This window comes from Psittacula echo, assembly GCF_963264785.1.
Source record: "Psittacula echo genome assembly, chromosome: 2".
NCBI lineage: Eukaryota > Metazoa > Chordata > Aves > Psittaciformes > Psittacidae > Psittacula > Psittacula echo.
Genome location: NC_137737.1, coordinates 74,027,147 through 74,050,099, shown reverse-complemented (window position 1 = coordinate 74,050,099; position 22,953 = coordinate 74,027,147). Strand labels below are relative to the sequence as shown.

General features: G+C 44.2%; 1 protein-coding gene across 1 annotated transcript in view; it reads left to right on the top strand.

Moving 5' to 3' along the window:
* The first annotated feature begins 1,827 nt into the window (after positions 1-1,827).
* Positions 1,828-22,953, top strand: part of PHLPP1 (PH domain and leucine rich repeat protein phosphatase 1) — a 142,211-nt gene continuing 121,085 nt past the window's right edge. Inside the window, exon 1 of the mRNA XM_080609773.1 lies at positions 1,828-3,513. Within this exon, the coding sequence (XP_080465899.1) occupies positions 2,145-3,513 (1,369 nt within the window). The 5' untranslated portion in view covers positions 1,828-2,144. The remainder of the gene's footprint in view (positions 3,514-22,953) is intronic.

Sequence of the window (22,953 nt, the reverse complement as noted above, 5' to 3'; positions counted from 1 at the left end):
CCAGTTTAAGCTTTTAATGGCCAAGTGCTGCCGTCATCTTCTGTCAGTCTGTGCTCTGGACATGGTCCTGGCCCTCTCACACAGCAGGAATTCCAAAGATGCTCTTGCTGGTGATTGTAACTGTAGATATGGGCCAGCGAACTGCACGACCAGACCATAATTACTTTACAGATTGTTCTGTTCAGAAAGTGGGTGGTTTCCACATAAAAGTAAAACATCAGCTTTGTTGTTATAGAAACTTTTAAAAGGTAGTAACAAATTTCCATTGCAAGCTCCTTGGGGAATACCTCTGTTTTCTGTGATGTGTTTCACCTGCTTGTATGGGTATGATGACAGTAACATGGAAGTATGGAGGAATGTTTTAAGAGGTAAACTTTAGTTTTATTATGGTTCTGGTTTATTTTTGTTTCATATATTTTATGTATGCCCTCATACCCCCCCACTGACTAAAAATAATGCTTCACTAAGGTTTTATCTCAGGGTTCTTAGTCATGATTTATCACCCCTAACATTGATGTAACTGGTTAATTGCCCAGAACTCCCACTTTATTGCAGTCTATAGCATTTCTGATGAATTATCTGGCAAGATGTTTCACTGTGATTTTACAAAATGTATTGTAAAGGAAAGATCTCAGGCAGTTACAGCCCTACCCAGCCAGCATTACTCAGCTGAAACATCCCCAGGAGCATAAGAGATTTTCCCGAATAAATGCCGTAGCGTGGTGTCCTTACAGCAAGAAAACTCATGCTTTTGCCCTGCTGATTTTGCACTGCTAAATTTAATTTACGCAATTGTAATTTCCCTTTTCAGAAATTAATTAAAAATCACATATTTGGGGCAAAATAGTTGCTATTTAATGGCTGCTTCTAAGCAATTTTCAAGAAGTAGTCACAGTAATTTTAGTCCCTGTAATACAGTGAGACTAACAGCTCTGAAACTTTCTCTGTGAGTCTACTCACAAAGCAGCTCTTTCTCGGTGTGTATGTGTGTGTGTATGTATTTCCCATCCAGATTTCCATGTCTCTCTCCATCTTGGATCTGAAGAGAGCATCTCCCTCCCCGGATGAGAAGGTTGCCTGGTCTCAGCGCCTGGGTTCTGTGCTGAGACAGCCAGCGGGTGAACACGTCAGATTGGAAAGAGTGGGATGGGTACAGTCACTGACCCTGCAAAACCATTGCCTGTGTGCTGCCAGGTGGCTATTAGCCAGCAAGTGCTGCTGCCAAGCACCGCGCTTCCAGCAAGGCACCCATCGAGGATGATCATGCACAGGTCACATCCTCAGCGCTCCAGGCCGCACATGGGGCTTCATTTGACCAGCGGGGGATGTAAAACCCTCTGACGAGCTTAAGAAATATAACACCCAGCACAGGACAAAGTCCTGCAATAACTTTAAACCGGGTGCAGCCGCATGCTGTAACGAGCAGTGTCACAGTACGCTCCCCGGGGTCAGTGAGGTGACTTCCAGCATATTCCGCGCTCCCGCCCTCACGCCTGGCCAGTCAGCGAGCTCTCGCGCGGCCTTAAGGCAGGGCACGCTGGAGGCTGAAAGACCAGAAGCCTGTGGGACAGCAGCGCTGAGACACGCTCCGCCTAACCGAAAGGCTCCCGCCACCCCTGCAACGGCAGAGCCGCCCGGCGCGCTGTGAGCCGGCACTGCTGGGAGCTGTAGTCGGGTAGCTCTGGGGAGCAGAGGAGACCGTCTCAGGACTACAGTTCCCATCAACCCCCGCGCGAGCCCGCCGTTCCCCAGCCCCAGGCGCGGTCACGTTGTGTTTATCGGCCAGACTCCTCCCCGCCGCGCGAGTGGTGTCGTCACCATCGCGAGCTTCCCTCGCTCTCCCGGCGGCCCTAGTCAGCGGCGAGGCGGGGGCTGGTTAATATTCATGAGGCGCGGGGCGCGGGCGGGCGCGCTCACTCGGTTGCTGCCTGCCTCCTTAATGGCGCTCGCCACAGCCGGGGAGCGGGGCTGAGCCGGCACCGGCGGAATGCTTCCCGCCGCGACCTGACCCTCCCCCCCCATCCCCGCGACGGGACGGGACGCGGCGCCGCGCTCTGCTCCGCTCACCCCCTCCTCTTGACGCCGGGCCGCCGAGCGGCGCTCCCAGCAGGGCGGCGGCGGTGGCATCCCCGGCCCCGCGGGCCATGGAGCCCGCGCAGCAGCAAGCGAGAGAAGCCCCGGCGGCAGCGGCGGCGGGCAGCGGGCGGGGGGAGCCGGAGAGCGGCTCCCCGGGCAGGAGGAGCCAGGCGGAGAGCGGCGTGGAACCGTCGGGCGGCGGGCAGCTGGACGGCAAAGGGGCTGGCGGCCCGCGACGGAGGCGAGGGGTGGCCGGAGGCTTCGCCCCCCCTGCTGCGCTGACGGCCGGCGGGACTCCGGCGGCCCCCGGCGGGGCCGGCAACGCCAACTCGTTGCTGCTGCGGCGCGGGAGGCTGAAGAGGCACCTCTCCGCCGCCGCCTCGCCCGCAGCCGCCCCCTCCGCCTCGCTGGGCACCCGCAGCTTGGACAGGAAAGCGCTGCTGCTGAAGCCGCCCCGGCAGCTGCAGCCCTTGCAGCCCCCGGAGCGGGACTGGGTGCGGCGGGACCTGCAGCGGGGCTGCGTCCACGTCTACGAGCGCCACATGAACTGCTACCTGCGCCCGGTGCTCTGCACCCTGGAGACCACGGCGGCGGAGGTGGCCGCCCGCCTGCAGCAGCTACGCCACCGGGGCGGCAGCAGCGTGGTGCGGGTGCTGGGCAAGGCGGGCGCGCCGCCGCTGCAGCAGCCCCCGCCCGAGCCGCCGGCGGCCCCCACTGAGGTGCCGCCCGAGCCCGCGGCCGAGGGGCAACGGCCGCAGCCGGAGGAGAGGCCGAGGAGCCGGCGGGGGACGCGGAGCGGGTTGGCCGGTGGAGACCGCGGGGAGGCGACGGCGCGGCCCGGCCGCCTGCCGCTGGGCGGCAGCGCCGAGGAGGGCGATTCGGCCGGCGGCCGACCGAGCCCGGCGCCCTACGACTTCAGCCCCGGAGCGCCGCCGGCCGAGCTGTACCTGGCGGGGCCGCCGCTTTCCTGCCCGTCCCTCCTGGGGGAGCTGGGGCCGGCCGGCTCCGACACCGAGAGCTTCAGCCCCAGCGCCGAGAGCGTCTCTGACCGTCTGGATCCCTACAGCAGTGGCGGCGGCGGCGGCTCGTCCTCCTCGGAGGAGCTGGAGGTGGAGCCGGTGCCCCCCGACGGGGCTGAAGCAGGTGCGGGGCCGGGCCAGGCCCCCTCTAGGCCGGGAGAGCTGTCCCCGAGGCGCGCAGCGGGGGCGCCGCCGGGCGCGGCCGGCGGGCGGGAGCTGGCGGCGGGGCCCGCTCCGCCGGGGCCGCCTGCCCTGTACGTGCAGCTCCACGGGGAGACCAGCCGGCGGCTGGAGGCCCATGAGAAGCCGCTGCAGATCCAGAACGACTACCTCTCCCAGCTGGGCTTCCGGGACCTGTGGCGGGTGCAGGAGGAGGGCATGGACTCGGAGACCGGCTGCCTCATCCGCTTCTACGCCGGTGAGTGGGGCTGGAGCGGGCGGCCGCAGGGGCGGCAGGCGCGGGCCCTTCCACCCATTCCCGGCCGTGGATCAGGCAGGCGCCGCGGTGACGGGCGGCCGGGCGAGCGCTGCCTCTCTGCCGGGGCCGTTCCCGGGGCTGTGTCTGCTCCCGGGGCAGGTGACCCGCGGGTGTAGCGGGGGGGGGCGTGCGGGGAGGTCCCGGGGGTGGCGGCGGGCAGGGCTACCCCGAGCCGGCTGCTGGGGATGCCGCGGGGTTATGGGCGCTGGGGAGCTCCGATCTGCCCCAGAGCTGACCCCGCACCCAGGCAGCCTCCCCACCCTTCAAGGCGTGAGGTTACGGAGGTCGCTTATCTGTTGTGTTCCCTTCCCAGCAGTGTCACTGGGCGTTCGAGGTTAAATCAGCCTTAATCTGCTGCTCTTCCCCCGTGACGAGCAACGCACCGGTGCCGCTGCCCGGGGTGTGAGGCCGACGGGTGTCTCAGGTGCTCGCAGGATGCGGGGAGCTCGCTCTCGGTTTGGGTTGAGCCTTGTGCTCCGAGACTGCCTGATAACGGAGCCCGGAGCAGGGCGGGCTCTTTCGGAGCGGGAAATCTCTTCATAGTTTTGCTCTTGAAATAGGTTGTCACCGTGCAGGGCGTGCAGAACGGTGCGTTCTTGGCCATCAAAATCCTGTACTTAACTCTCCGTTTTGTTAGCACTTGCGATCCATTTTCCCCTTTGTTAGAGTAGTGGGACGTCACCGAGACACTAAGGCGGTAAGTGAGGAAAGTGCACAAGTACAGAACATAGCCTTTGGAGAAAGGATAGTCGGAACCTTTGTAATGAAAACGTATATGCTTTTAAATGCAGCTTTGCTGTCATGACTTACAGTACAGAATGTGAGGAGTATTGGGTGGAAAAGTTAGCTCCCACATTGTAATTACGCAACCTTCTGCAGTTTTAGAGGGTTTTAAAAATACCTTGTTTGTCAGTTGAGTTGGTTTGTATTAAATACTTAGGATAATCTGGGAACTCCTTGGGTTTTAACTGTCCTGTCCATCTCTCCAAGAAGGAGAAATTGTTTAATGTGCAAGCGTTCAAATACCTATGAAGTTTTCTTGTGGAATAGGTAAATGTGGTATCCAAAGATAAGGTCATGCTAGCAAAGTAGCAAATGCCATCCATCCTCTTGCTGGGTTGGCTGAGCAGAGTGGTCCTTCACTGAACCGTGAGAATTCGGTGCTTCAGCTCTAAAAGATATAGAGGTCCTTCTCTCCAGTGAATTCGGCTGAATGTCAAAGAGAGGCGGTAATGGCGGGGTGGGAGGGAGAGCAGTACACTGGATAAGTGCCCTTCTGTTTTCAGAAGGGAATGTGGGAGTGGTGGTGAGTGGTCAGTTCAGCTTTTCTTCAGATTTGTTGGTCGGTTGTATAATGACCCCAGCATAACGAGTGCAGAAGTAGTATTTGTTCAAGGGATTGACAGAAGTAGGTTAGGTATGTCACAGTTAGAAATAAGCTCAAATATTATTTTTTTTGAGGTAGCGATGGTTGTCTGTGTGTTTCTCTGCTGCGTTGTTGAGGGTGGAAGTCATTTGGTGGTGATGGAAGGGATGTTGCTACCCTTATTTCCAGTCCCACCATTAACTGGGGATGCACAGACATGTTTTAAGAGGAGACAGCTGTGCCTCCTTTGCTGTGTTCTGAGGAAAACAGTCAGAACGTGGCCAAGTCTTACAGTTAAGCCTGTTTGCATGTAGTTTTTATGCATTAGGTGATTAATTCTGTATGTTAAACGTGGACTTCCCAACTGTATTTCGGTGTCTTAACTTGATTGCCAATGTAACTCATGCATTTTGGACTTCCTTGTAGGAAGCTACTAAATAGAAAGGTATTTCTATAAACATACATAAGATTAAATTAATGCAAATTTCTTACGCAAGTTCATATGCTAAGAGGTATGCTTCTGTACTTCAAAAGTGCAGTGTTTTTTTGAAATCCTTATCTCTTTGAGGGGATCTGTGATCAACATCTGAGACACCTGTGATCAGGTGCTTGTAGCAGAATGGTTGCAGCATCTAATGTACCAGACCAACCCAAAACAGCTAAGAAAATATTACTGACATGTAATCATACTGATTTTATGTAACTGTCTTGGCAAGTTGTCTCTGCTTCCTTATTTTATACACACCTCCCCACTCTTCCAACCCTACCCCTGAAGATGAAAGGGAGGGAAGGAGACACTTAAAAAGAACACCCATTAAATTAAACTGGAAAGGGGTGCGGTTTTTGGCCCCAAAGTTAGGGTGTTTTGCTTAGGAAAAGTATCTTTTTTATAAAGGATCATACCCTAAGGAAAGCTTTAAAGCAGTGATTTCCTGTTTGCCTGGGACTTCATTGGTTTCAACAGCCTAGCTTGTCCCAATGGATAGAGAACAACTAGCATCTCAATCCCTGTAATTTCCTGCAAGCTGTCTCAGTAGGATTTGGCGATCCTGGTCTTGTACTGATGTAAAGTGGCATAAACCTAGGCTGGATTTACTGCATTGCTTCTGAAAAGAATTCTTTCACCTAATCCCCTTGGAGTGGGGAGAGAAGAAGAGAGCACAGTGGTGACTTTTGGGCTTTTTTATTTTTGTGGAGAGACAGTTTTAAGACTGGAATATTACAGTACGGAAACTTAACATTCCAAATTCCAAGTAGATAGATGATACAGCCAATGATTTTAGTGATTACTGTAGGCTGGTAATTTTTGTAGTTGTGGGATTTGGAAAATACAGATGGAAAAAAAATTGCTAGAAGAGCTGCGGAGAATCAGGACTTTTTTTACTGTGGCAAGACAGCTTTCTTAATGAGTAGCAGTCCACAAACATTCTATAAGTGAAATAGCTGTACTTCTTATGCAGAATTCAAGATATAAAAAGATCCCAAAACCAAAATGTGAAACTAGGAAGGTAAAACTGCTTTCTGTACGTTGCCTTGGTTTGTTTCAGAATGTGCTTTAGTGCATCTTTATTTTGGTATCTTCTGTTTTTCTTACTTGGAGTGTGAATGTGGTTGATTTCTCAGTCTCTTGACTCCGAGCATTAAATAGATAATGCCATTGCTAAAACAAAATCCTTTATGGCTTTAAGGGTCTGATCCTACTCCCTGTAACATTAATTTAAGCAGAATTGGGCATTAGTGACTGGTCATGCATGTCAACTTTTCTCTGTTGAAATCTGTCTCAATAAAAGATACTGACCTCAAAGTTTGAAATACTTAATCTCTATTTAAAAGGGTATGGTTAAATAGCTTTCTGCTGAGGTATTACGTTACTGAGTTATGGAACCGTATAGGAATCCATAGTGCAATTACAGTCATGATACTGTCGCTGAGAGACTGATTAGGTCAGACTTACTAAACTATTCCTAAAACCATAAGAGTGGCTGTGATCCAAAAGGCTTCTCGCAAACAAGTTATACGATTCCTCATTGCTCTGTAAAAATAATGTTTTGTAAAACACAAATTGTCCCAGTGGCCTTGACTTTCCTATGATTTGCATGTAGAAGGAAAAACAGACTAATACACCAGTACATGGTATTTATAAACTGTAAAACTGTGTATTTGTTTTGAGACTTGGGATCAAAAATGAGCAGGGAAAGATATATGCAGTGCTGAGTTCTGGAGCATCTGCATGACAACAAGCATGAGTAATAGGATCTTGGTCTTGGAAAACTGGTTCAGTACAATGGATGTTTTGAGGCTTTTTTGTTTTACTACTGAAAGGTGATGTTTGTGATTCTGGCACTTTGTCACCATTAAATTCTCTGCTCCTTGATGTGACATGGGGCTTCTGCACCTGACAGTGTCATCAAATATATCTCTTTTCAGTAGATGATTGCCTATAGTCAGAATATTAAGAAATGCCAGATGTAGTTAGGGGTGTTAATTTTGCAACTGGCTGTCAGGTTTTATTTGGGAAGAGATTCTTTTAGATCATGGGAGCTTTTAAAAAGCTGTGAGGAGAAACACGTGTAGATGTGTTTATCTGCCTTTTTTTAGTTCATTGTGAGAGATTTCAGTCTGTCCTGTATGGAGGTAAGGGTAGGAAGATCCAGTGTCAGGATCAGTTTCGGTGGTCTAAGCAATTGTTTGGCTGGTTTTGGGTGTTTTTAAAAGTACACTTGGATGGGGTCATGGTAAGACTCCCAGCTTTATGGATGGAAACATGGTTTTAGATGCTTACTTTACATGAAAACACTGTAGGCCTGGCAATGCTGGGCTTTGTGGAATGTAACACGTATTGAATAGCTAGCTGCTTGTTGAGCTACTTGGTGAATAACTCAGTTCAGCTATTTAATGGATTGGTAAACTCAATTGAAGATTTGACTGAGTGTCACTTAAGAGGGGGAAACGTGCCAAGGACAGACCTGCTTCTTAATGGAGGGTAGGAGAACAGCTGTGCTGTAAAGAGCTGCCTTTGGAGCACTTACTTAGTTCTGAAATCCAGTATCTTATTTAACATGAAACAAATTAATTCACGTTAATGTGAATGGGTGTTTTTCTGCAGATGTGGTTGGACAGGAGAGGTCTCTCTCTGAACTTGCCTGAAACCAAAAGGAAAAACATCGTCCTCGGGCTGCCATGATCTTTATTTTTTTGATTTTTTTTTTTCATATTGCTAAGGTGACTTGGAGGTGCATTCTTTTATGTTGTGATCCTTTATGCGTTGGCATCTCCTGCAGAGAGAAGTAATACCTAAAACTTGCCACTTAAGGAAACTGTCTCATTTCAGTTACATAGTGCATTTAAATCCAAGCTTGGTCCTTGACAGGACCAAAGTAGTGAAATGTCAGGTCCTGTTCTACTAGATAGTTTAAAATGGCTGCAGTGCCTTTGGCTTGCTCCACCTGTTCATATGCATAGCCCTTTGCTTATCTCCTTGCTGTTGGAATGGGGTCTTTCTAAGGTAGGCAGCTTTCAGGAGCTCTGAGGGCACAGCGGCCTCTCCTCCTAGGCTGGAGGAGCCGTGCAGATAATGCTGGAATGCTGGTGAAACCGCAGCTGAGCTTTGGTATGTGACAGCTGTGAAGTACAGCGGTTTCTGCAACTTTGAAATTCTGCTGTGCTCCTGGCTAGCATCCATAACTTAAGTACGTGTGAAGTACCAACATGGGAGACTTCAGTGTGATGTACATAAGAGTTACTATATATACTAAATATGTAGTACCTAAATTGGTACATCTAGGAGCTGAATTTCCTCACTGCTGGAATGCAGCAATCTCTTTTCTTCTCTCTGGATATATTTTGATACTATCCCTCTTTCCATATCTCACCATCTATTTTCCTAAATAGTTTCTTTTTTTTTTTTTTGGTGGGTTTTGGTTTTTTTTTGGACTGTGTGTCAACATCCTGTTGATGACAGAGCTGCTGGTATACCTAAAAGCCCTTGTGCAATTAAAACATCCATCTGTTCTGGGAGGACATTGACAGACTGCTACACATCTAAAGCATTACATGCTTCTTGGGAAGGTACTACCTACAAAAAAAGAGAAACATTCATTTGAAACAGTGTTAGCAACTGGTATTTAGTTCTTAACTACTAAAAAATGCTTTGTAGTTTTATAAAGACATCCCTCTTTACATTGTTTTATCTCAGTGATCCTCTGGAAGAGAAGCAAATAAAAAACGCTGTGTCTGAGATCAGTTTGAAAAGTATATGCACACAGAATTCAATAAAATAGAAGCTTAGAGATAGAAATCCCAGAGTGCCGCTTGTTACACTTAGCTTTTTAATTTGGAGGGAGCCTGTACCTTGCATGCTTACAGCTCTACATCCCTCTGTGTTTTAAGGGGTGGTCGTTTTGAATTAGCTGTTTAAGCTGTTAATATTTTGGTTTAGGGGAAAAAGAAACCAAAGACTGACTTTCTGTTTGCCTTGGGCAGTAGAAGCAAAGACACTTTGACTTAGTCTTCAGTGTTCCATTATTTCACTGCCTGTGGAATGGGGCACACTGGCATTTTTGATCAGATAAACCTGTTTTCAGCTTCCCTTGACTCAGTGTTATTGCTCTATTTTAGAAGTTCTGCTCAAATGAGGATTTGCACTCTGGAAAGCTCTATGTCTGAAATAGCGCTTTAATACTGTAATAACTGTATTCTTTGACCCAGAGAACTGAATGTTGCATTTACCTTCTAAAGACTGGATTTCAAGAGACTTTGATGCTTGGAGTCAGTTGCAGTTTGTGTGGGGAAACTAACTCAAGTAAAGGGACGGGTGGGGTGCGCCAAAGTCTCTTGTTTTGTCTCTTGCCCATGCAATTCCAGCTTATTTTTCCCTTCTCAAAGGTGCTTAAGATAAATGCATCCAACCTTTGTAAGCAACTATAAAGTTTTCAGCTCACTGAAAAATGGGTATCTTAATTTTTTCTAGATTTGGCTGTAAGGCAGGAATTCTGACGCACTCAGCTCTACACAAGATATTTAAGAAACTTCACAGGAAGACAATGTCCTCATTTTAAAAATAATAGTAGTGTCTTGCTCATGATAATCATCTGTGAGATTGGAAACCTAAGTTAAAATTCCAGCTACGTGGCAGTGAGAGTGGAGTATAGATTTGAGGTAGTTAAGCTTTACAAATTCCGTGTCAGAAAGTTCCTGTGAAAATTCTAGACTTTGAGCTTCATCTTTTGCTCAAAAGTACCTGGTTTTATTCTTCGTGTAACTTTTAGCTTTTCTGGACAGTTGAATTGGCTGCGGCATTACTATTTGGGGAGGATGATTTTTACATTTTTCCCTATAAAATAACTTGTATTTGCTATAAAATAATTTTTTTCCAATTAGGCTGGCATTTGTCCAGCGTGCATCTTAACACAGATACCATTTTCCAAAAATAACCAGTGGCAAATTCTAATTGAACGCTTTCCTACCGATTGCTGTTAAATACTGAATTCATCTCAGTATTGGAGTATTTTAAGCTGAAGTCTTTTTATTTCTGCTATCTTTTAATTGAATCTTAATTTACTTTTCATCATATGTGTGTTATATGATAAAATCTTACATGCGAAGAATAGACATCACTTGGAATGTTGGAATGGAGCAGCTGTCGTAACAGCATGGAGGGACGTATGTGGGTTATAAATGAATAACAATACTGCATCCCGCAGAAATTCTACCCAGGATTTCAGGTAGGCAGAATTAACAGTAAAACCAGTTTTCTGTGGTGTCTGTGCTAGCACACCTGCTTTGGTGTTTGTGTTTTCAAAAAGAAGCACTGGCAGTGATTGCTGTTTGCAGTCCTGTCTCTAAGTTACCATGGCTGTGGTCATCCCCTCCATGCTGCTGCCACTGCCACATAAAATCATTTAGTTATGTAAGCTGATAGTCCAGATTCTTTATGCCAGTTGCCACAATTGGGATTCCTCTTGCTGCCCTGTTTAGCTTACTAGTTAGTCCTGACCCTTTGGGTCTGATGGCTGAGACTTTTTGCTCCTATGATTGTGGTTAAAATAGGTGGAAGAATGAGCATATTGCCGAATCTCTTGTGGGTTTTTTGTGTGCCTCCGCTTTACCCCCTCAGTTATTTAGAAGGCAAAAATTGTTCTTTGAAGAGCATTGCATTTAAAAATGACAACTGTTAAATTGGGAAGAAAGACCTCCTGGAGTGAAAAGTCATTTAATTTTGCAACATGGCATTCTATTCTTTGAAGCTTTTTCTGTGGATGGGGAAGTAAAATTTCTTCCAGCTGGCTTTGACTTGTTTGGAGGGATGCTGAAAATACGCATTGCCCAGCTAACTGTGTGTTCCTCGATTTGACAGCTAAGAATAACTCTTTACATCTTGATGTAAAATACTGAGTTTCAGGGGATTTTTGTCTCAAATTTCACCTAGCCTAGTTCCTGGTGTGGAAGGAAAATGAAATTGTGTAGGTGGGGAAGAGTTTTAAAGTTTAACTCAACATTTTTTTTTGTGGGCCAGGGGTAAATTCGGCTCTCTGCAGGGTATTAATTGTTTCCTGGTCTTGTCCAATGATAACAGGGATCTTTGAACCAACTTCACTAGGCTCTGAATTGTATTAATAATTCTCCAAAACCCATAATAGCCACTTGAGCCGGTTCCTCTCATCTGCAGGCACTTCAAGTGCCATGCCAGCTTATTTAAATAAAGACAAAGCCGTGGGCCATGGGCCAAGGGGTAACGAGGAGCCGGAATGCCTTTGAAGTTCAGGACCCTAGGCTGTAGGTGCGATTTACATAAACCTCATTATGTAATCTGAAAGCAGGTTCTTTTCCTGTTTGTTCGATTTATGAAGCTTTGTGTCCAAAGAGAAAGAGATAGCAAGACCTGTAATTAAGATAAGTAGCAGGCCACTCCTTTTCTGAATACGTGCTCTGGCGAGGAGAGAATTTCAGATGCAGCATTGAGGGTAGAACAAAACCTGTGATTCAGGCACCTTCAGTTGATGAGAATAATACCAACTCCTTTCCTTTCAAAAAGCTGCATGCTTCTTTGAACAATAACTGTGCCTAGTCCAGCCTATTATTTGCTTTAAAAAAACCTGGTACAGAAAAGCTTAAAGTTCTTACAGGCAACAATTTTACTTTCATATAGGTCATAGATGGTCTTTAAGCAGCTCTCATCAGTTTTAAAGCTACCATGAAACTAGTAGGTTCCCAGGTGGACAGTGAGTTTTCTGACCAGAATTGCATATAGTGACATTTTATTATTCTCGGGCAAACACTTGCTTTTTCTTCCTGTCTCATCCTCCCTAACTTTTCTTTTTTTTAAAGCAGATAAGAAGTAGCAGCACTGGATTTGTGATAAGAGTCCTGCAAGCAGCAAACCTAATTATATCTGAAGCCTGCTTGCTCAGAAGATGATTGGTCAGATCTACCAGTGATTTATTATCATCAGTTATTTTATGATTATTGACTCAGATTGTATGTGATGGAGGATATTTTGCCTTTTATTGTGTGTTACTTAGTGGGAGACCTCTAGGGGCTAACAATCTCTGTTAACTGTCATTTTATTTATGAAACTTAATTATGTCTAAGACAACCTAATACTGTGTGTCATTACTGGCTTTCTGCATCTACGTATGTTTGCTTTCATGCTATAAATCTTGCCCGTTAGAATAAAAAAGTCAATGACAAAAACTGTAATGAATGGAGTGGTGGAACACCTGGAATAAGGCTAGCATGCGTAATGTACTGAAGTTAACAAGTTTGGAGCTCTTGTTTTCTTCTGGTATCACATGGCTACAAGCACAAAGACAAGATAGTTTGCAGGTTGCAAACAGGATGTTTTTCAAAGTGAAGTTAATCACATGTGTAAGAGACACAATTTCAGAAGCATTTGAGAAAGACCAACAGTAGCTTGTTGAAAGCTGTGTAATATGTAATTATACAAAAGGTGGGTTTCTTTCTTCCCTTTTCAGTCTTAGAGTTGAGGATTTTTTAATATGCTTTGTAAAAGTGTGGAGCTCCTAATGTGATTGTGTGGATTAAAATTTCAGTGGTTAAAAGTAGACCAGAGTTTGTCCTTTCAGAGCAAGCAGATAACTTTTTTGTCTTGGGTGTCCTAGCTAATAAAAGAAAGGACTGGCTGAAAATGGGAATCGGAACTCTTTGAAGTATCCATCTGAGTTGTCTTCTTGTCTGAGTTCTTTTTTTTTTTTTTTTGGCATGAAAATCATGTCCCTTGTCTGTATCAACCAAAATAGAATCTGTTGTCTTTATATTCCCTGTGAATAAACTGAAGATTAATGTGATAAATTTCAGACTATTACATACAGAAAGTGTTTCTATTTCTTAACTTCCAGAACAGTGGTATCATCTGTATAAGTACATGCATTTCCCTTAGATTAGACTGTATCACTGAGAACTGCTTGCTGTGTCTCTTCAATCTTCTTAATCAAATGACAACTTTTAATTCCTGCTAATATTTGTACATTATTTTATTTTGCTTTACAGATTCCGTGCTGGAAGCGTCCCTTGTAAGAAAAATGTTTCGGAAGGTTTCCATTCTGAATCCATGTGATAAAAGATCCTAGTTTGTTTTGCAACTTCCAGCCTTTTCCTTCATAATTGAAACCTAGAACAAATATGTTGATCAGTATCGCTAGATATCATAGTACAACGATTGAGATGCTTTGTAGCATGCAGTGGACTAAGTCATATTCCTTCTGTCAGTGTCAGAATGTTTCTCTGGAGAAAATGGTCTTCTGGAGCCTGGGCTGTATGTTACATTTACTTTGCAACCCTGGGTTTGGTGTAATCATTTGTGTAGTGCTCTGCTGGAGCGTGAGCAGTTCCAGCACTTCATGCCGCTTCAGTTTTGCGTTAACAGGACGTGTATTTTGAGTTCCTGGCAAATAACTGATTACTTTCTTACTCTGTGGAAATGGGAGAATGCAGATTTGTCACCTTAGTTGTCAACTGCACTGTCTTGAGACTGTCAGCAGATTGCAAAGCATAGGTCAGCTGTAGGTCCTTTAAATGTAGAATATGCAGCTGAATTCACTTCTTCCCCCGGCTTCTTGGCATTCTTGGTTCCTTTTTCCAGTCACTCATTTTGTACAGTTTTAGTTGTCTTTTTGAAGATTTTGGGGGTTTTCTCCAAAATGCCCATTTATCAGTAAAAGTCTTGCTGTTGTGCGTGGCTTCCTCCATGCCCATATCTAAAGGGCTATGTTTGAAACAGTACCACTGCATTACTTACAGAGAAGAGCATTCATTCTAACATGGTTAACATGGCTGCAAAAACTAACATGGCTGCAAAAGCTGATAAGCAAAATGCTCTCCAGAAAGTCACAGCACATAGCTATAACAAATTGTTGTGTCTGTGTTAACAATGTGGGATCAGGCAATGATACAGTCAAAAGAGATAAAAAGAGCAGACCCTTGAAGAGGTTTAAGGTATATTGTACCTTTACGTTACAGAAACAAGCATCTGAAAAGTTTCTGGTTGGTTTGTTTTTTAATAAAGTCCTATGTCACATGTATATTCTTCACCCAGCAGTGCATCTTTTGCAAATGTAGGATTTTAAGAGGCAAAGATTGTGGCCTGCATAATGTTCTCAAAGTCCTTGTCTATAATTTGTAAACTGGTTATGAAAGAAAAAGACTAATCTTGCATAAGCTGATAGTAAAAGAGCCTTTGAACCTAGAACTGGGTGTACTGAATCTTCACATTAGACTGAAGTGTAAGCAGTGGTATTAGATGTGGCGCATCTGTAAGGCTCATGCTTTTTCGGAATATGCACAGCAAATGTGGAGGAGATTCAGCATTTGGCACTGCTTCTTGTCGCCAGCTTAGCTAGGCATAGAATCATTGAATAGGTAGGGTTGGAAGGGACCTTAAGATCTAGTTCCACATTTCCCCCCCCCCCATCATGGGCAGGGACTCTTCACACTGCACCATGTCATCCAAGACTCTGTCCAGCTGGTCAAGATTAAAAAAAAAAACAAACCAAAAGGTAGCAATCATTGTCCTTTCTGAATTGTGAAGGATGGCACTGCTAAGGAGATGGGTACAGGGCAAGTCTAGCCTCCTCCTGTAGCTGTGGAGAAGGATGGATTCCTTGTAGGCAGGTTCTGGGAACTCAGTGTGCAGACATCTGTCCAGGAGAGGAGTGTGTATGTGTACTTGTCACTCATAAAATAAGAACAGCTGTAATTTTGATAAGGGTGCAGTCTTCATTCTGTGAGGTTCTTAACTGTGTTCCATTTTAAGAATTGGTGAATTGCCTTTTGAGACATGATATTGTTACTTCAGGTTTGTTTGGATGCTGTGCATACTGGCAAGCCTGAATCAGAGATTGACACTCTTTGAAAAGTTCATTGGCCTTTGTCCCTTGGCTCTGTATGGGTTTTTTGGTTGCACTGGCTTTTTTCAGTCAGGTTTCACTTTTGCTTAGGTCTCTGTTGTTCACATCCACTAATTTTTCTGAACGTCTGGGGCATGTACACAGCTGAGAATCCTTTCAGCCTTTCTCTGTAGACATGGCTATACTGTTTTGCAACATGTGGAGTGGTTCAAAGACAGAGACTAATGTCTAACCTTCATACCTAATGCAGATGCTCTCCATACCGAAACAAATGCTGTGGTGTAAAATTAATACCCACTAACCTTCTTGTAGCAGAAATTTCTGAATATAGCAGTATCTTGATCCACAAGTGGCAGGGAGCTAGCACAATATCCTTATTTCCCTAATAAAAGATTAGGCAAACCTTGTCTTATCATTTATATGTAAACATCTAGTCTTGTCTTCTCACATTCTCTTGAGCATTTGCCTGTATGTGCTGGAGTTACTGTTGTTCTTTTGGCAACTTTGGCTTAGGAGAATATACCCCCATGGGACTGTCTGCAAGCAGGCATGCCTGGCTGCTTTGCTTTGATTGTGAATATTTGTTTGCTTCTCCTCTTAGTGAAGAGCATGGCAGTGGCTAGTTACAGGTCTCATTAAGCCATGTAGGCATGGCCACTAAATCTGAGCATTTCACTGTGAGCTGAACTGATGGAGGGCTGTCACCTTTGTGGCAAGGCACAAAGATGATGAGGTGCTGGTATTGGTAAAGGTGTCACGTGTAACAGGCTGAGTTCCTGATTCGTAAGTGGGGCTGCTGAACTGTAAAAATGAGTACACTGTGCTGTGGGTCACTTTGATCTCTCCTGTGTGCTGTTCTCACCCTATCCATTTTCTTGCATGTTTGTGAGGCTGTTGAGAGGTTTGGTGAGCATCAGAATCCTCAATAAGAGGAAGCTGCTTCAGTTTTGTTTCCTGATGATCTGTTAAGGCAAATTGTTGAGTGCATTTGTTCCTTGCTAATTATAAGGGTTAGGGAAGGTCGCACATGACTGGGAAAAAAAGTGGATGTTTTGTCATCTCACTTTGCTGGTGGTGGTTACTCTTTTTAATGTGTGTGCTTTTGTTTTTTCTGAAGGCAGATGGAGTGAAAAGGGAATTTGAATGGTGCTGTGAGTGCATCTAATCAGGGGTTGAAGGTAAATGCAGTTGTAGCTTTCTTGCAAGTGTCGTGAGTTTCCTGATGAATGGATAGCAAAGGTAAGAAGAAAAAAGATGTGGTAAAGCAGCCTGGTTTGTCTCAATCTGATGAGGACTCCTGCCTCCAGGTAGGGCAGAGCTGTGCTGCGGTTGCTGTCAGGAGTGTGGTGGTGACATCACCCCAGGGTGAGGGGGAAAGAAGGCTGGGCAGAGTCACTGGGGCTGCTTGTTCTGCACAGGCACTCGGGAAAGGGTTTCTTTCGTATGCTGTCTAATAGATTCAGCCTTTTATTTTATAATATAATTAAATAACCAGGCCTTTGTGAGGCTCCTGAATTCCTTTAATTTAGCGGCAGCACAGAAGCTGTATTCAGAGCATTCATGGGCCTGTACTATCTCCCTGACTACTTGCCAGGTCTATTCATGCTGTTCTGAGTGCAGGAAGTTCTCACATTCATTCAGGGTTGGGGGGTTGGGGTGGGTGGAAGGCGTTGTGTGGTTGGCTTCTGGTTTTGTTTTTTTGTTGTTTTTTTTCTAAAGCAAGGGAAGTGGTTATAAGGAAAATTCTTCAGCGATTCCTGGGACCAATTTACCAACTGTTAATCTGTGAGTAAATAATGTTTATACACTTGGCAGCTCCTGAGAAAGAGCAAAGAATCATGAGAAGTTCATAGTCCACAGCCCCGAGATAGCTGAATACTTTGGTATGTTAGGATTTGTCTGAACAGGGACAGGCCAGTACTTTTTTGTTAGCACATGTAATCATATATTCTGAAGTATCGAGTTTGAGGAAGAAAACTTTACTCTGGCATGTGGTAGCTGGCTGCTTGTACTTGCTCAGGTTAAATAATTCATCCTCTACTTAACACTCTAGCCAGTATGTTCATCTTCTTTTACAGACTGTTACTAGTGCTCTCTCTTGAGGAGGAGAGGAGTAAGTGTATTTGCTGCCTGGTAAGAGGGAAGCTGGTAACAGTGGCTTTCCTTTGGTTCAGGGAAAGGGTAGAGATAGGACAAGAAGGTGAAACAAAACTGAGAAAGTAAGGACTAAATCAAAGTGAGTAGGCAGGAAGTACAAAGTGCTTTGCAAAGTTAAGCATTCATTTCGCTTCCCAGGAACTGTCCCATATCTCTAATCTGTGGTATCTAATCTTTATAACTAGATACCACAGCAGTCGACATAATTGACGTGTGGAAAGTGCATAGGAGAAAGGAAAGTGAGTTATCGGTGTGGGTTTTCTTCTGGTATAGCTGATGTGTTGTGGGAAGTGCGCAGCCATCTAGGGTGAGTATAGCAGCTATTTGACAAGCTGCCTTTTCACCAAAACAAACAGAATTTGGATCGTACAGACTCTTCTGCAGAGTTAGTGTTCATTTGTAAACTGTCTGGATCCTCTATTGCAAAATGGAAAGAGAGGTGCTTGACAGAACAGTGGGTTTACACTATTAGGTAACTCTGAGCAGGAAAGTCTGTAGCTGAAAACCTTTTTATGTAGGCAGTGTGAGCTATATCTAACATGGTCCACCTGGAAACTGAATTGGAGGTGGGAAACGCAGAGTTCATCTCTCAGGTTCATAGGGTGCACTGAAGTACATGTTTTTATGCTGTGATATAAACTTGCAGGCAGATGTCCACTTAGAAATAATGTTTTAAATGTAATTACGTTAAAGCTAAGTAATCACCTTTATAAGATTCTGCCTTCGTTGGGATCCTGGCATGAATAAGACTTAATGATTCCCCTGCTACAAGACTTAATTTGCTACTCTGATGTTGTCCTACAACTTCCTGTTCTGAAAACTGAAATGGGTTGTTGAGTTATGTTCCTTTCCTTTGTAATTTCTGTAAGGAAAGCATTGCTCTTATACTCTGACAGTGAGTATGAGTAGTTTTCTGAAGGTGCCGTAGTTCTTGGAATCACAGTCTGTTAAGAACATTTACGTATGGATTTTGTGGCACATGTTACCACACGTGCAACTGTGTGAAAGTAATGCCAAATGTCTGGATTGTTCTAGCAAAAACAAGGAAACAAGGAGTGTAAAATTACGGCTGTTGAATAACTCTTCATATTGCTATTTTTTTCCTTTACTGTAGAACTGAGTTTTGATTTGTTTTGTATTACAAGTAATGGTGCTGAATATCTATGGCAGGTTTTTACTTTTTGAAACAGCTTACTATTTGAAGCTATAAAAGTACTGTGACAGCTTTGCTTTTACGAGATTTATATTAAAAGCCTTCTGCTTGCCTGTATGTGTAATTAAAATTACACGTCGTATGTAAGTTTTTAAGGTCTTCAGAGTTTAAGAGGTCATTACTTAAAATTATTTTGTGAACCCAATTTAATAACACAACTAAAAATGTATGGAAATGCACATTTGCTTCAAGGTTGATTTTCTGGTATTTTTTTAATATCTTGTGAAAGTCTTCAGCAAAATGAAGATAAATAGCATCAGCTATTCCCCATGTTCTTGAGTAGTGGAGGCAGGGCAATATGTCATTTGAGGGGAGGTTTACACAAGTTAAACCTCCTGCTGCCAGGCAGCCCGAGAAGTGAGTTGGCATCACTCAGAAATGAAAGCAAGTGATAGGTTAATGTTGCAGCAGAGTGGACAATGGAGAAATAGAGAAATTGGAGAGAAACCTAACTTCTTAAATTAGCTCATTTCTGCTTTCAGAATAAAAAATGTTAAAGAGAAGGTAACTATCTTTCAAAGTCTTAACTGTATTGTAAGAAGAAAGCTGGGCCACATTGGAAGTGTAATTCCCTTCCCTTTTTTATTGTAGCATTTTATGGTGAGTTAATGACTGCTGGTACAAAATGGGTTGTTTGAACATGCGTAATTATACTGTTGCTCCTCCTAGCTGTGAGTTGTGAGTAGACGAATGCTGAAGAGTCACCCTTTCTCCTCTAATGCCAAGTCTTTTTGTTTAGCTTCTGGCTTATATAACCAAGCTGAGCATTTGCCACAGCATGCTGTGGAACATACTACCTACCACCTGTAAGTACCAGTCTCCATAGGACTGTGGTGTTCCCCCTGCCTTTCCAATCTGGTGTTAGTGACCCATCACACAGGTAAACTTGCAGTGCAAAGACTTCCTGTGTGGATGAGCTTCACCCATAAAAATGTCTTGGTTTTTAATGAAAGCCTCTCTTACATGTCTCCTTTCCCCACCATAGCTGGTGTCAGATTTGTTCTGTGGAAACATACGCCTCTGTAAGATTAAACTTGTCAGTGTGAGTGTGTTTAGCAGAATGTTGTAAGATAGTCATCACAAGTAATTAATGTTGTAGCCGTCATGTGAATGGAAAATATTTCTGCAAACATGTCTATATATCTAGATACTTAAGAGGATAAAATTAGGCTTTGGAATTTCCCTCTGCTCCTGTTTAACTTAGTAAGCTCTTAGACTCACTTTTATTATGGTGATAATGGTTATCTGCAATTGTTTTACTTTTAACGTCAACGTTGCACTGTCCTTTTTCAAGAGTGTAGTGTGCAAACCAGTAGCAGTTGGTGCAAATCAGGACAGTCAGATGGAGGTTATGTTCTGTTATCTGGCAAGTTTCTTTCATTTCTTTAGTTTCCTTGTGAGAGTAAAACCTTGTGGTTGTTGCATAATACCTTTCTTGAAAATGTTTTGATATTTCTACTTCAAATAGTGAAATCTGGAAAGTACGGTATTACAGGTGTATATTCATCCACCGGTCTTCAGTGTTTGCATTTTATAATGAATATGAAAGACACTGATTTAGTTGGGACTCTTAATTTGTCCTAGGATTCTTGTGTCCAGACAGGATAAAACTTAACTTACAACAGTGCTGTGTCTTTTTGGTCTCCATGTTTTTCTGGGGGGAAAGATCAGTGTAGGCAGCTCTAGTGGATGCACCATATTGTCTGCTTTTCAAATGATATTTAACTTTTGCTTAAGTGTTTTGAGATGAGAAATTATTTAGCGAAGGTCTGGGCTAGACAGTGAAGTTTGCGGTGCTTGGTCCTTTCCCCTCCATGTTGCTGAGAACTGTAAGCAAGAATGTTTTAGCACACACGTTTCTTCCATCGTTCTAATCTTAAAACTGGAGGGGGGGGAAATGGTGAATGGCTTTTTTTCCCTCTTTCCTTTAATTTTTGATATTTAATCTCTAGCAGTAAGCATTTCTTAAAATAATAATGAAGTAATTCTGTCTTCATGAGCAATTGAACAGGAGAAGAATTGAGGTGACAAGGCAGTGTTTTTTGATGGCTGCTAGTGAAAGAGGAAACATGATGGTTTGACAGAGCAGTGGCAGCCACAAGCAAGGTAGATTCCTGGTGGCATTGGTAAAGCATGAGTGTGATGAGAGAATAACCTCTCTAGGCTATACACACTGTTCACCTTTGACTGTTGCAAATACAGGCACTGAAATTCATTGTCCCAAGAGTGCTTCAGTGCCAAATTAATTCTGTACTGAAGCTCTTCACCCAGCATGTCTATGATATGTCTTTCTGCACCTAGACACAAGGATTCCTACAAGTCACAGGGATACTGACGAAAAGCTAACTTCCTTGCTCGCATAAAAAGGAGGGAAATATGTTGCAAAAGCATGTTCGCCCTTAGCTGACTTCCCATTTGCAAACTGTATTTGCATGGGGGGGAGCGTGTGTATGTGGTTTTGTGTCCTTGTGTCATGTTCAATGCGTCTGTCTATCACTTTTTGCATCATCACTGGTGCTGCTGTCCTGAGCTCTACCCAAGCTTGTCTTGGCTGGGTTTTCTGTAGCGCATTCAGAAACCTTGGTGTCCTTTTGTGGGGAGTACTCTCTTGGAAGCTGGGGGAGCACACGCCTGCGAGGTGGAGATTTCCCCCCACTGTGTATGACTCCTACATGATGGCAAGTCACAAGTGCAGCAGCGTTTTGGTTTCTGCAGTGTGTGCCTGGGCAGTGCTGCAAGCAACAGCATCATCTGTCTTCTGAGTAAACCTTCCCACGAATCGGCTGAGCACAGTGCTGTGCTGCCACACAGTTGTATAAAGCAGTCAAGCATTCTTCCATTTTAATGGACTGTACTGTCCATCCAGAGCTGCATTCGGCTTGAGAGTATTAACACAGATGCTTCATGTGGTCCTGATGTTGGAACCTCTAGTGTTAGCAAGTTGCTAGGCTAAATCATCTAAAACTTCAGTGGCTGCAAATCTCCTGTTTTAATAAAACCTCCTGTTAGCTTCTAATCCAGTATGTGATTAGTTGCAAGAAATCACTGGAGCACTTTTCCAGAGTTTTAATTTGCTGAGGAATCAAGTTGGTGCTTGAACCCTGCCCTTCCTTTCCCTTCACTTCTGCCTGACCAAAAAAAAAAAAAAAAAAAAAAAAAGATTTGGGTGCTTAAGGATTCTGAATGTAAAATTTAGAAGAAAAAAATGGAGGGGGGATGGGTTTGAAAGGCAGAAATTACATCAGGTCTCTAAGAAAACAGAAAGGAAAGAAGTCCTCTTTTAACATCTTTAACATCTTTAAGCTTAATTTCTGCCTAAAATCATAACAGGGTAGGTAAACATTACTGATCCGGTATGTTACTCTAATTTTTGTACACGTTAAACCTTAATAAGACTTCAGAGCATTGCTTTCAAGCTCAGAGGCAATTATCTAGATTACTGAGATTAAATATTTGTGATTGTTGGAGTTTTATCACAGCTTTTGTCGCTGTGTACTTTCTACTGCAGAAGAAAAACAAATGCAGTCATAGGCAAGGGCATGGCCATGGACATTGTAATGGTTTTAGGGGCAGACAAGGGGGGATGCAGAAAGCAAATACAGAATTTGCTGGAGGGAAGGGTGGTGCAGGCTGCTCTGCCATCTGCATTGCCCTATTACCTGTTAAAAATTACTAATTTTTAATTAAATAGAAGAACAGATAAACCTTTTTAATAATGCAGCATGGATTATGACAAGGTTTACAGAAAGGAGAAGGATTCTTGACGATTTGGGTGACATGGTTTAATGTGAGGTGTCCCTGCACATGGCAGGGATGTTGGAACTAGATGATCTTAAGGTCCTTTCCAACCCTAAGCATCCTGTGATTTTATGATGATGGTTGTTGTTGTTATTACTTTAATTATTTCTGAAGAGATCCTGTGTGCTCTCCTGAGCGGCAGCTCTTGGAGGCTATGGGGAGTCTGTCACTGTTCACACAGCTTTGGGGAAATCTGACCCTTGAGTGCCAAAGGGCTGGTCTGGGCAGAATTAGAATGAAATCTGTTTCCTTCCAAGGGATTTTTGTACTGAAGACAGCGCTCTGTTACATTTCTTACAGAAAACTTCTTGAAGCCACCATTTTCCTAAGGCCTAGGTTTAGATGAGGCTTTTTGCTCAGCTCTTCTGGATATCCATTAAAAAGGAGAACACACTTTCCTGTGCTTACTAGGATGCTGGGCATGGTTAAGTAAAATTTACATCATCTGTGACTTGAGGAATCTTGTTATTATTTGATATTTC